This window comes from Lontra canadensis, unplaced genomic scaffold (assembly GCF_010015895.1).
Source record: "Lontra canadensis isolate GAN:19392208 unplaced genomic scaffold, GSC_riverotter_1.0 scaffold3, whole genome shotgun sequence".
NCBI classification, from domain to species: Eukaryota; Metazoa; Chordata; class Mammalia; order Carnivora; family Mustelidae; genus Lontra; species Lontra canadensis.
This window is the reverse complement of record NW_022630997.1, coordinates 35,315,537-35,329,810: the sequence shown is the minus strand read 5'-3', so window position 1 is coordinate 35,329,810 and position 14,274 is coordinate 35,315,537. Positions and strand designations below refer to the sequence as shown.

General features: G+C 38.8%; 1 protein-coding gene across 11 annotated transcripts in view; it reads left to right on the top strand.

Moving 5' to 3' along the window:
• Window positions 1–14,274, top strand: part of NRG3 (neuregulin 3) — a 1,047,703-nt gene that overhangs the window by 455,537 nt on the left and 577,892 nt on the right. For all 11 annotated transcript variants that reach the window (XM_032838650.1, XM_032838696.1, XM_032838687.1 and 8 more), the window contains exon 2: window positions 5,852–5,981. In XM_032838650.1, the coding sequence (XP_032694541.1) occupies window positions 5,852–5,981 (130 nt within the window). The remainder of the gene's footprint in view (window positions 1–5,851; window positions 5,982–14,274) is intronic.

Below are 14,274 nucleotides of genomic sequence, written 5' to 3'. Positions count from 1 at the left end.
CTTGTTCTTCATATCTAGAATTCCATTCCCCATGCCGATGAAGTCTTGCCCATTCAATACCCAGCTCCAGTGCCAACCCTTTGGGAAGCCTTCAGAGATCACTATAGCCTGAATTAGGCTCTCCCTTTATTTCGATTATTTACTGCAATTATTATCTGTAATAGTCTATTTAGCACCTTGTTCCCACAACAAAATCTGTGTTCCCACAGTGTGCAGTGTTGTGCTGGCAACAAAGAAAGCCTCAATAAGTAATATTCAGGTTCAACTTAGTACTTAAGGGGGAAAACTAGTCATTGTTTTAATTCATGAAAAAATTAACTTTCATTGCAAAATCTGCAGGGATTTCTGTTTCCCAGCCTTACATTTTCTTCCCATTTTTTCCTTTAATGAATTAACCACCACCACTTCCCACTGTGCGTTTAATTACTGTACTGATTGCTTACTATGTGTGCTACATGGTGTGGAAAGAATACAAAACTTAAAAGCAAAGCACTCTCCCTGACCTCCCTGGGGATAGAGACCAAAACCCATAAAAAATATAAGAAAGCACATTAAACGACATATAACAAGTGCCAGATGAGTGGTCTGGATAATTGTACAGCCCCTGTGGTCTCAAGTGAATGAGTACTAGTTCCTCATGACAGCAACTACGCTTTCTTGGCCTGAGACCTTGAACTTTGGTCATGGTGCTTGGAAGACCTGTCCTTAGCACCATCTCTGTTCATCTGAAGCTTAACATTCCTTTGTCCTCTCTTTTCGAATATCATCCCTCCTTTTTTCTCTCCTCCCATGCCCTCTTCCCATGAACTTCGTTTTTTTCCCTCCTCTCATCAATTTCTATACACTTTACCTAAATTGCTTCTGAAGTTCTTCTTGAGTCCTAACTTCTAAACATGTATTCATAGGGAGTTTTTCTTTTATGAAAAACATGCACGGTTTTCAGTATAGGACATTTAGAAAAATGCTCGTGTATAAGAAGATCATTCTTCTATAAATACCTGTTGTGTTCACCTCTGTGTCAGGCCGTCCATAAGACCTTCGATCAGAGATGAGAAGATCCTTTCTGTCCCCCAGGAGCTCATGGCCTGGTCAGATGGGAGATCCCTGGGCTGATGCAGGGAAGTGAATGATATCTGAGAAGGAGTTACTCTGGAATAAGAGAGAACCTTGAATAAACAAATGGGAATTCATGGGAATAGTAGCTTCTCCTTGTTTACTTACCTGAGACTTCATGCATGTGATTTTTTTTGTTTTTTTTTTTTTAAGATTTTTATTTATTTATTTGATAGAGAGTAAGAGAATGACAGGGGAGGGGGTCAGAGGGAGAAGCAGACTCCTCAGGGAGCTGGGAGCCCGATGTGGGACTTGATCCCAGGGTTCCGGGATCGTGACCTGAGCCAAAAGCAGTCGCTTAACCAACTGAGCCACCCAGGTGCCCCCATCCATGTGATTTTTTTTTGAAGACAATCAAAACCTCTATAAGAAATTTGTTTATCAGGTTATACTCCTAGAAACAGAAGATGCCCTTTGAATTTTAAATATATAAAAAATAATACCATATATCGTGGTCAGTTTAGTGTACTAGACTATAGTAAAAGTGAATCAGTTTTAAGTATATAAACAGGTTTCAAAAATGCTGGATAAATTTACCATGAGAGTTCCATACCTGATTGTTAAAGCGTCCCAAGGTTATTTAAGGTCATGATAGCTTGGAGTTAGATCACATACATTATGTCATCCTTCCAAATGTCCCCTATTTCCTCTTTAGAACAAAATACTCACCTGGACATTTTAAATCCTATGGGGTCACTTTCAGGCACAAAAAGGTAATGAAAAGGTGTACCTCATACTTTATTGTTATCTCAGTTGCATTTATGTTCTATTTTAGATGTTTGTAGTATATTTTATATGTAAGAACAAATATATACATACATGCACTGGTAAGTAGATATGTAGATATTGGAGGGTGTCATCTAAAATTATTGTTGTCTCTTTGGTGGGCTGAGCTTGGTCATGAGTGATAAAAAGCCTAATAATCACTAGGCCAGGCACAGTTTACTTATTTACCTTATTTACTACTTTACAAAAGTGGGTAGGTGGTCTGAGAGTTAGTATAATGGCCTAGTAATTCCATTAAGAAATTTTTCTGTCTTTCCATTGATATATTTGGCATGATGCCTTACAAGTGTAAACTTTTACCTCACAGTGAATTTTATTTACTTCGCCCAATACCTTGTGATTTTAGGTGAGTGATAAATGGAAACTGAGTAGTAAAGTGTTTAGGTAAATTCTAAGGTTTCATATTTATTGATGATTGCAGTCTACTGATAGAAGGAGCAAGCCTAGCATTCTGTTACTGTTTATTGTATTAAGATGTTAAAAATTAAGATGTTAAAACAGAGCCTGGGTGGCTCAGTGGGCTAAAGCCTCTGCCTTCGGCTCAGGTCATGATCCCAGAGTCCTGGGATCAAGCCCCGCTTCAGACTCTCTGCTCAGCGGGAGCCTGCTTCCCCCTCTCTCTCTCTGCCTGCTTCTCTGCCTACTTGTGATCTCTGTCAAATAAATAAACAAAATCTTAAAAAAAAAATTGTTAAAAATACTTAACGGTGGTGTTTCCTTGAATCCAATCAAGTCATTACAAGGGATAAACATGTGTATTTGTGTTAAGTTTTGCATTCTCTAAGCTATGGAAATAGAAAACCTGAGTACATGTTAATCCTGACATCTCTGTACTCTCTCACCCAGGACTTTTGCAGAGGCATTTACTTGGGCTTCTTCTGAAGCACTGAAATGTGCTGATAGACGATAATGTGATGGGGAAGGCAGTTGGTAGAATGGGGAGGTAATCGCTGGAGACAGCATTTGTCAGATGAAAACTAATTGATTGTAATTGCTTTGCCATTGTATTGCTCTTGGAGTCTGTAGCTTGTTAAAACCACTGATTGTAAAATAAGGATCTCACTTTTTATGCTGTAGGTTATGTTAATGAAAAGCTGTTCTTAGAGGAATGATCAGTGAATATCAATAAATGGATAATAAGAAATTAAAGGAAAACTTAACTAACTGATCATGAGTTAATATACTTCAGCAGTCAGGGTAGCAGTCAACTATGTGGTGTTTCATATTGAATATTTTGCTCAGAGCTCTTGAATTTTAAATATTTCCAGTAGAAAGAGAGATTGATTCTGTGTAACTATTTATTGCAAACTGTCTTGCATAATGGATCTTCTCTGTAGAGGAGATCTCCTGGAAAACAGAAAATGTGTCTGTTTTGCAGAGCCTTTATTTTGTGCCAAAGTATTAACAGATAGATATTTTGAAGTGGAAAAATAAGTTTCTGTTGTACTACCAAAAATAGAGGATATTAGATGTGGGCTGTTTCGATGCCCAAATTATATGAGCAGTATATAAGTGAAGACTTCTGTGAATCTGAGGACGATGTGTGTTTTTCCAATATTCCTCAATATAAAAGTAGGTATACTAAAATGGTAATATTGGTGTGAAATTATATCTAACTTGTGAGATATGCATTAACTCTTAAATGATTGTGATGGTGTCTTTAACGATCATATCTTTTACCAAGGGCATTTAAAGTGTTAGCAGTGTTAGAGTGATCCAGATTTATTGAAGACATTTTTTCCTGAACACCAATTGTGATTCAAGGCTCCACCTCTGATCTTAAGGAAACACAGACTAAAGAAACAGATAAACATGTGAACAAATGGCTACTTGCAGCATTGAATGTTGAAGCAGTGATGTGAGTGATAAAAGGTGTTCTGGAGACACAATGGGAAAATGATGTAAACTTTAAGGATTTCTAGTTGTCTTCCAGCAAAGAAAAAGATGGTCCAGGAAGAAGGAGCAGTGTGACAGTTCCTGGTGTTTGGAGAAATAGAAAAGTAATTGGTAATGAAGTTGTGTGTCTTAGGCCACAAGATGACACCAGAGGGCAAAATTCCACATGGTTTATGTGCATCTCTGAGGAATTTGGAGTTATTCCTATGGGGATGGGGGTCCGCTGAGGATTCTAAGATGTGGGAAGGGTATGAGTGAATTTCCTTTTAGGGCAGTCACTTTCCCTTCAGTTTGGTTAAAGAACAGGAAAAGAGGCTCACAGTGGCTTCCAGTTACTGAGCTGGTTGGTTATAATAACCCACGTTATTGAACATTATTGTTAATCTAGATCTGAAAAAGGGAATTAAAGGAGCTTGAATGCAGAATCATTTATTCACCTTTGCTTTTTATTTTATTTTATTTTTTAAATATTTGTTTATTTGAGAGAGAAGGAGAGAGAGAGTATGAGCAGGGACAGGGAGATTGAGAGGAGAGAGAGCATCTCAAGCAGACTCCCCACTGAGCCTGCAGCCCGACTCCGGACTCGATCTCATCACCCCGAGATCATGAGCTGAGCCGAAATCAAGAGTCGAACACGTGACTGACTATGCCACCCAGATGCCCCCCTCTTTGACTTTTTAAATATATTTTTTCTCCAATGTGGCAGTGGAGTTGGTGCTAATACTTCAGTTGCTTAAAACTGTGAGAATAGAATATGTGCGTGTGATAACAGAGTCTGTATCTAATAGATAGGACATAGTTATGGCTAGTTTCATATTTAGGAAAAGGATGCAGACATACAGCTTAATTTAAAAATTTTAGTAATTATGATTTTAAAGCAAATGTTTAAAATAATGCTTAAAAAATGACAGTAATTTGGTTCTGTTAGTTATATGCCAGAAACATTCTTCACATTGAGATTCTGTTTCAGAATTTGGAATATTTGCATTTTAATTACATAAGAAAAGGGGGAAAAAGTAGAAGAATAATTGGTTCAGCTATTAGCCCATTAGAACTGTAACTAAAAACAAACAAAAAACTCTTAGAAACTGACATCGGTTTCCACAGAACAGTCGCAATATGCATTGATCAGATGTTTAATGACATCTGGCAACAATAAAGGGAAGGAGATCCTGTTTCAATCTTTCATGCAACATGTTTGTTAAAAACTGAGTGAACGAAAGCGGGTTTGAGGTGTTTGACTGCAGAATCATTCCACTTTTACTGTTATCGTGTCCTCGGTGGGGGCTTATAGAGTGATTCCAATTGCTAAAATGTAGTGGAGAAATTTAGAAAACTGAATACAGTGCTTGTCTTAGTAAGCCGGGGCTGTTTTAACAGATTGGGTAGCTCATAAACACAGAAATTTATTTCTCACAGTTTTAGAAGCTGGGAAGTCCAAGATCTAGGTGCCTGGAGATTGAGTGTCTGGTGCGTGGTGAGGACTTCCTAGCTCATAGAGCACTATCTTCTTATGACTGCGATGGGCGACAGAGGTTTCTGGGGCCCTGTTATAAGGGTACTAATCCCATTCATGACCTAATCCCCTCCCACAGGCACACCTGTTGGTACCATCTCATTGTGATTATGTTTTACCCTGTGAGTTTGGGGGAACACACACCACTCAGTCATGAAACGTCATATCCAGCTGCATTTCTTCAGTCCAGTGGAGGGTCTGTGCTCTCTCTCTAGAGGTGAAGGGTTAGCACGTAGAAGTCCTCAGTGCGGGGCACCTGGGTGGCTCAGTGGGTTAAAGCCTCTGCCTTCAGCTCAGGTCATGATCCCAGGGGCCTGGGATTGAGCCCCGCATCAGGCTCTCTGCTCAGCAGGGAGCCTGCTTCCCTCCCCCCCCATCTGCCTGCCTCTCTGCCTACTTGTGATCTCTGTCTGTCAAATAAATAAATAAAATCTTAAAAAAAAAAAAAAAAGAAGTCCTCAGTGCACAGATCCCGGCCAGGGTTTTGACCTGGGGTGACCGACTGTGCTGCTGACAGCGGTTCTGTGTTTCCGTTGACAGATACAACGACGTATTCCACGGAGCGGTCTGAGCACTTCAAACCCTGCCGAGACAAGGACCTCGCATACTGTCTCAATGATGGCGAGTGCTTTGTGATCGAGACCCTGACGGGATCCCATAAACACTGTCGGTAAGCCACTGGTGGCCGGCGCGGGGGGCAGGCCCTCCGAGAGGCCCGACGGCAGAGGGTGGTGTTTGAGCTCTGGAGTGTACGTGGGATGCATTTAGTCTAGTTGTTGGAATGGCAGACTCAGGAGTCGTAATATGGGGAGGGGCAAGGCTGGTGACTTTAGTATTTGAGGAAAGTAAAACTGAATTAAAATAGACAAGGTCAGAATTTTACCTAAGCAAAGACGGGTTTACATTATATCTACTACTTTAATAGAAATAATTATTTACTCCCTTTAGAAGCCTGCATTTTTGGTGTGGGGCTTAGACACATTGGCCTGTACGCAGCAATAACCCTTTCTTGAGAAACTACAGACTGTGGCAGGACAAAGCAAATTGCTCATCTAAGATCACGCAGCTCAGTGTTGATTGTGAACCAATCCCCAGACTGTAACTGTGTCCAGAGAAGACTGGAGCTCATCTTGATTCTGCCCTCGTTTATTAATTTCATTATTTTTTTAACACCTCTCTTGATAAAATGCTCTCCAGCAAGATGTTGTAAATGAAATCATAGTCCTGTTATAGTCGAGGTAGAGAACTACTTAGGGAAAATTCCCAGTAGAGATCAGGAGGTGTTTAATTGGTTTTTAGAGACTTAAGGTTATATAAATGCTAAAAATAAAAAACAGGTGGAGATAAATAGTGCACTTGTAAGCACTGCAGCTTTAAGGTTCTGTAGAAGAATCAAATTAGCATCCCCAAAATATTTCCCACTGAGCTTTTATTTCCAGCACTACCTGGGTAATTTGTTTTTTTCTTGCAATTGTATATGCTTCAGTGATCATATGTGTCCACACCCCTTTTCTTCTCTTTATTTACTTTTCTCATAGGACACACTTATTAAATTAATTACTCTGAATCATGAAGCATGGAAAATTATGACTTTTTCCTCTATATATTGCTATTATGAAGCTTCATTCTGTGTTGTTTTATTAAGACGGCGTTGAGAAATGTACCTTGTAGTTAGGAGCTTCGAAGATGTTGGCAAATCCTGCCTGACTCTAAGGGCCAGCTTCAGTCCACAAGGAAGATGAGTTGTCCCGGTGGGCAACACAGGTTTGGAAGAGCCAATACGTGACAGTGGTCTTCTGTCAATATAAACAGGACAGGATCTGCCCTCACGGTCGAGAACATGGCTTCCATATGACTTGGGACTACTATTACATTTACCCTACTTACAAAATTTACACCCCATTTCTGTCCTCTGTGAAACTAGGTTGGGGATGAAGGGAAGTGGGAATGCTCCTTCCCACATCCGTCTTCTTGTGTTATATTTATTAGGTCAGTGTAGACAGAGGTAGAAAGCACACAAATGACTTTAAGACCTCCAGGGAGAAGCCAAGAGTGATCTACCCACTCCAAGCATGAATTGAATCCAAGTTCTCATAGATCCTCAACCGTACATTAAAGGGATCGTCATGTGGAAGTGGACAGTGCCGTCAGTAAAGTTTGAATTTCTAATTGATTGGTGGAGGGATTAATCAACAGTATCACCTAAAGCACTGACTTTTAGGATGGTGTTTTACCCAAAGGAGGGATCAAATCAGGCCCCACACAGTATGCAGGTAGGTACGATTAATCTTTTTGAAAACTGAGAATGTTGCAAATAACAAAATAATTCTTATTCTTTTTCAACATACAGCCTCACTCTATTCTGGATTAGTTCATGGTGTATTAGTTTGCTAGGGCTGCTGTAACAAAGTATCTCAGATTGAGTGGTTTAAGTATTTTATCAGTTCTGCAAGCTAGAAATCCGTACTCCAGGTGTTGGCAGAGTTGTTTCCTTTCAGTCTCTCCCCTGGGCTTAGAGATGGCCATCTTCTTGTATCTTCTCATTTTCTTCCCTCTGGATGTGTCTGTATTCACATTTTCTCTTCTTATAAGGACACAAGTCGTATGGCTCTATTTTAATTCACTTATCTCTGTGAAGACCCTTTCTTTAAATATGCTCACATTCTGAGTTACTGGAGGTTAGGACTTCAACATATTAATTATTTGGGAGACAAATCCAGTCTATGATACTATGATAATGGATCTCAGGTCTGGAAAAAAATGTCTTTTGCTTTTGTGCATATATGCATGCTTAATTTTTTTTTTGCCTACAGAAGTGGAGATACATCTATGATTCAGTGGGATATATATATAATTTTGACCTTCTGTCTTCATATTTCTTGCATATTTCAGCACAGACAACCTGTTATTTAACATAGAGTCACAACATAGCTAATCATGACAGAAGACCAGCCTAAAACAGAATTGGAACTCGAGTAGGTTAATAGATGTCTATAAATCTCCTACTAGAGTGTATGAATAAATCACACATTGCATGTGCCCACTATTCATCTCCTGGGCTTTGCTGTGAATAAAAAGCTTACATTTGTTCCTGCATCAGCCACTTCTAAGAATCCCCATGTAGTTATTAATAATGTGTTATTTTGTATAGCACTCTATTTAAGTACCATGTTTCATTCATTGTCCTCCATTTGGCAAATGTTTATTGAGCACCTCCTATCACCAAGATATTGTTGAATAAATACATACAGAAATGAACTTAGGAATTAAATGGCGCTGTACTTTGTAATGCACTTGGAGTAAGTGAAGTAGTTTATTGTCGGGAAGTAAGGAAAACAAGGGGAAGTATTTTCACGTGACTGGCATGCTACCGGGGGTATCTGTGATACATTACCAACTGGGCCATGTTTCAAGTTAAATAAAAAACACAATTCAGTATATTAGAGCAACAAAATGTAGAGGTGTCTGTGAATCTACAGTAAATGTTTTACTTGTGACATTCAGATCTAAGAGAAATCAAGATAATATTTTTTAGTATTTTAAAAGTAAATTGCAAATAAATAAATAAATAAATAAATTGCAATCCTATGATAAATCCTGTGACTGGGAGCCCATGAATCAAAAAAACTTTTTCTATGTTGAAAAAGATTGATGATGCTCTAACACTTTTCTGTTTACTTGCCTAAGAAGAGTAGATGCAAACCTACCTAGATCATCTCTGATAGAGATCCTGAAAGTGTTTGCTCAAATGTGTTAACAGCATGAATGTTGAGATGAGGGAGGTCTCATATTTTTCACTGTTATTTTCTTACTCATTAGTGTATTTTCAGGATGCTATTTTTAGTATTTAGAAATTATAGAGCAAGCTAATGAAAATTTAAGAACAATACCAAGATTCTCAAAATAACTCAACAGAGGGATTTTAATGAAAAATAGACAAACTTGGTCTTGCTGAATTTAAAATATGTTATAAAGTCCTAGATCATTGGCTGACAGACTGGCAATACCAGAATCAGGTATGTTCTGGAACTTAGTGTAGAGTAAGGAGGAATCTATAAATCAGAAGGAAAATGAGAGCCTGATTGCTCAGTAAAGTTGGTTGGCGATCAGATAAAACAAATCAAATTTGGGTTTTTACTTTCCTTCTTTATATGAAAAGTTGTTTTTAATGAATTCAAGAGTTAATGTAATTAATAAAGTCTTGAAGAAAATGGTAAATAAAATTACATACTTATTTATGACAGCAATTGAAGGGACCTTTTGAACAAAAAGCAATGGAAGGAAAAAATAAACATCCTGGCTAAACCTTGCTTTTTGGTCTGGATACTATAAATCAGAAATTAAAAGATGAATCACCAGTAAATGGTAAAATAAAATATGGCAAGGAATTAATATTCTGAAGAAGTCACGTAAATCAACTAGTGTAACGTGAAAATTAAGTCTCAGTAGGAAAACAGGCAACAAGGGGAACATATTCTTCCCTTAAAAAGGAATACAAATAACAAATAAACATGGAAAATACTCAGCCTCACAAAGAAATGCAAATTAATTTTTTTTTTTGTGCCTATTACATACTTAATGATTTTTAAAAGCAAATAGTTTGCTGAGAGTAGAGTAAAAACACATTCTCATTTACTACCTGAGGGAATACATTTTGTTAAGTATCTCCTATATGTAATGTTTCAAAATATTTATATTGTTTCTAAAAATGCAGTATACAGAAATGTGTATGTAGATTTATTTATAAGAATATTCACCACAGGTTTATTTGTATTAGGAAAAAAAAAAACCACCCTGAATTTATCATTTTAAATACATTAGAATACACCTATGCATTGGATGAAATCAACCTAATTGGAATTTTCATAATGTTTTAGGGATGTGAAAATGCTCGTTATATCATGATATATATATGAAAATCAAAATATTCTAGGGGTGCCTGGATGGCTCAGTGGGTTAGAGCCTCTGCCTTAGGTTTGGGTCATGATCCCAGGGTTCTGGGATCGAGCCCTGCATTGGGCTCTCTGCTCAGTGGGGAGCCTGCTTCTCCTCTCTCTCTCTGCCTGCCTCTCTGCCTACTTGTGATCTCTGTCTGTCAAATAAATAAATAAAATCTTTAAAAAAATTCTAAATTTGAGCATGCAATAGCAGTCCAATTCTAAAAAAGAGCTTAGTAAAAATTAAAAAAAAAAAAACCTAATAGGTTTTATAACTATTTTCTTCTTCAAACATTATGAATTTTCTAAGATCTATACATTACACACATATTTCATTTATGTAATACCTGGTTAAGACACTTGACCCCTTGCTTCTCATGTTTCCATTAAGAAAGATAGATAGTGTCCCTGGCTCTGTTAAATCAAGGTCATTATAGTTCATTATTATTAGGCTGATAAGAAAAGTTCCAATTAAGCCCTTCTAGATTAAATACTGCAAAGTCCATTTGAATGTGTCTGCCCCTTCTTTTATTAATAATTAATTTACACTTTTTATGCTAATTCTTTTCCGTGCTGAATTCATGTGTTTTGAAACCTAAAAAAAGAAAAAAAGAAATAATAGAAAGATATATCCTACAGTAATAAAACTGGGTAAGAAGGAAAGCAAGTCACTAGAAACTCATTGAATCAAAATATTCTGAATAAAAGCAGAATATTCTTGAACATGTTTTTTTTTTTTATGTCATTTCTAGGAATTTTAAGAACTTGGGAAATGGTGCTATCTGTAATCTATTTCACTAGACTGAGAGAGGGAGGCATTGTGACTGAAAAGATTGGTAGGCATTTGACTGGGCCAAACTTGTTTTGAGGCCAAATTCAAGTTAAAAGGATGTGCCTCTCCTGAATTGAAGCTCATTAGATGTTTCGGCAGCCTTGCTGTAAAAATGGATTTTCAAAACTTAGGAAAGGGTAGCATTTTAGCTGAATTTGATCTGAAGCGATCATTTTGGAAATTTGTCAAGCAATTCACTTGGAAGATGCTTGACTTGCATGAAATATGGAACTGCTAGAAAAAGGGAGAAGCAGTCCAACAGCAGCCATTGCTCGAGGCTGTACTTCCATAAATGGGCTGATGGACTGGGCAGTCAGTGATGTGGATGAAATGCTCCCAGGATTTGGGGAGCAGAGAAAGCTGTTGAAAGGGGAAGGAGACTTTTGAAAAGTTGCTGTTCCTTACTTTGTCTCTCATTCTGCCTGTGTAGGTTTTGAAACAAAGCTTCCATTTTTAAGAGCATTGACTGGCACAGTGTAACCATTTCCTGATGATATACTATATAAAATTACAGGACCCTCCCTGTCAGTGCTTTGCTCTGTGACTTTGGAGGTCCATTAGCTCTCCCACCCAGTGAGGGTCCTCTTTATCAAATGATTCTTCAGTAAGTGCTCTGAGCGCAGCAGCTAATGATTCCCCATGGTTGACGCAAAGCAGAAGGGAAATGGAGTTTGGCACACTTCCCTGAACTCCATTGGCAGGACATGATGGAGGCTGAAATATCTCTAAATCCAGGTCTAGTGGCAGAGTCCCTGCAGAATGGAGTTGAATAACAGGGTGAAGAGCCTCAGAAGAATTTTCAAGTTCATGAGTTAAATGTTCATGAAAATGTTTGCCACAGTCTGGATATAATTTGAGTAATTTGCAATAGCCATGTTCATAACAGGCTGTCTACTGATTGCCCCTGACATGGACAAATGAGCCAAGTGATAATTGTTTGCCTCGTTTCTGTGGATGAAGTTTGTGAAACTTAAAAAAGTGGCTTAAAAAGCAAAGAACAACAGTACAGTGAACATAATTGCAATTTGATGACATGTAGGCATTGGATCACTTCTTCAATTTAACCTGTTTGCACTGGACCCCAGCTGGTTTTCTTAAAGGGCCACTTAAATATTGTGCATAAGTCCCGAGAAGCACATTTGATGGAGAATAGAAACATGTTTTTAGTTAATAGTCAAAGATTCTTTCCTTATTTTAATGTTTTCTGACTTGATTGGGAGCTCTAGTTGAAACATGAAATGGTGTTTCTTGAGGTGACTGTTGTGATTTGGATTTCGTGCATCAAAGAACTTACATCAATGTGTCTTCTAAATAGCTTCCGTGTATGATTTGGGGTAAGAGGTACATGAGGCAAATATGAGCATTTAAGACCATCCTGAATTAAAAGCTCTGCCCAGCTTTACACTGGCTGTATGAGGTTTCTCTGCAAGGCATTTAACCACAGCCTCCTGTCCTGTATTGAAAAGAGAGTCAGTCAGACAGACAGACAGACAAATACTGGTCCTAAAGATTGATAGAAGAATGAAAAGTAGCAACATCAAGAAAACTCTAAATACACAGTAGACACTATGTATGTGATATTATTATCCTCGGTTCTTTTCTCTTCTCGCTTCTGCTTATATTGAAACCAAACCAAAGCATGTTTGCTGCAGTCCTGTGAGAGAAATTGAGTGGGTGTCATCTGTATATTTGATTAAGAGGGGACTCGGGTTTTAAAAGGTGAGAAGGGGCAGGCTAGAAAATTCCTTGTGCATTCCGAGGGCTCAGGCTTCTCACTGCTTATTTGGAGACTCCCAACAAATTAGCCAGTTTCTGTTATTTCCCCCAAGTTTGCAACCGGTTCTTGATGTTCCAAGAATTTCTTCTTGCTGAACATAGCTTTAAGAGGAAGAAGTGTTTCTCCTCTCCTACTTCATCAGTGTAACTTGCCTTCATTGTGTCGATAATTTCCCATTTGGACTGGCTGGTTAGCTTCAGTCCTCCACCACGGACTCGCAGGTGAACAACTTACACATATTCTCTGTGACTCTGTTTTCTTACCTGTTAACTGCAGACGATAACATTCCTGCTTCATAGGATCATTGTGAGGATTGATACAAGTAAAATGTACTTGTCTAGCGTAAACACGTGCTGGATTTAATGGAGTCAGTGTGGTTGAATATATAAAGCTGTGCATGTTGCTCTCTGCACAGCTTTGTTTGCGGGTCATGTGTGGTCCGCACGCTGATCTGGGCCAGCACTTCGAGATGGGTACTCAGGGTCTCCTAAGCACATAAAGGTCAGCTTAGACCCACTAAGGAGAGTTAAACTGACCCAGATAAATTATTGAAAAACACAGTAATAATGAATCATAGGCAAGAACACTTTTCAGAATCAAGGGTCCTTATAATTATTCAAGCAGTAAATTTAGGGGAAAAGCAGGAACAAGAGGCCACCTTTTGTTAGGCAAATTCTCCCTGTTCTGTAGACCAGGATATGCAGAAAAATCCCCTCCCCTCCTGCTCTTCAAGCCATTCTGGCTGAGGGCTCTCCACAGCAACCCCTGGATCTGCTGCCTCCCCAAGTACCTGCTTCCTGTCTGTGGGGATCTCAGACCTATTGGGATAGGGTGACCTGGGAGCTCCTGCACTCAGCCAGAATTATGTGATCCCATCTGCCACAGTTTGAGTGAATTACAGATTCTTTCCCCAAGTTTATTTTTTTTAAATATTGAGAACATATTCATAAATATCCTTTTGGCTAGAGATGGTCTATCAGTAAAGAGGTGAACAACATTAGCTACCTTAACACTGTGCCTGCCCTGCAGGGCTTCTCAGGCAAACATTCCAGTAAGACCTTATCAAAAGAGGACAGAGATGGCTGGGATGTTCTGCCTGGGCTCCTGGCACAGTGAGGAAATAGGCACCACCCTCCTGCAGTCTACTCATCCACTCATGCCCTAGCCGGTTTCAAAACATTAGCAGCATTTCCATCTTCCTGAGGATGGTATGTCTTTTCAATCCACTTTTGGTCTGAGCATCTTTTAAGAAAAATATATATATATAGGGGTGCCTGGGTGGCTCAGTGGGTTAAGCCTCTGCCTTTGGCTCAGGTCATGATTTTAGGGTCCTGGGCATTGGGCTCTCTGCTCAGAGGGGAGCCTGCTTCCCCCTCTCTCTCTGCCTGCCTCTCTGCCTACTTGTGATTTCTCTCTC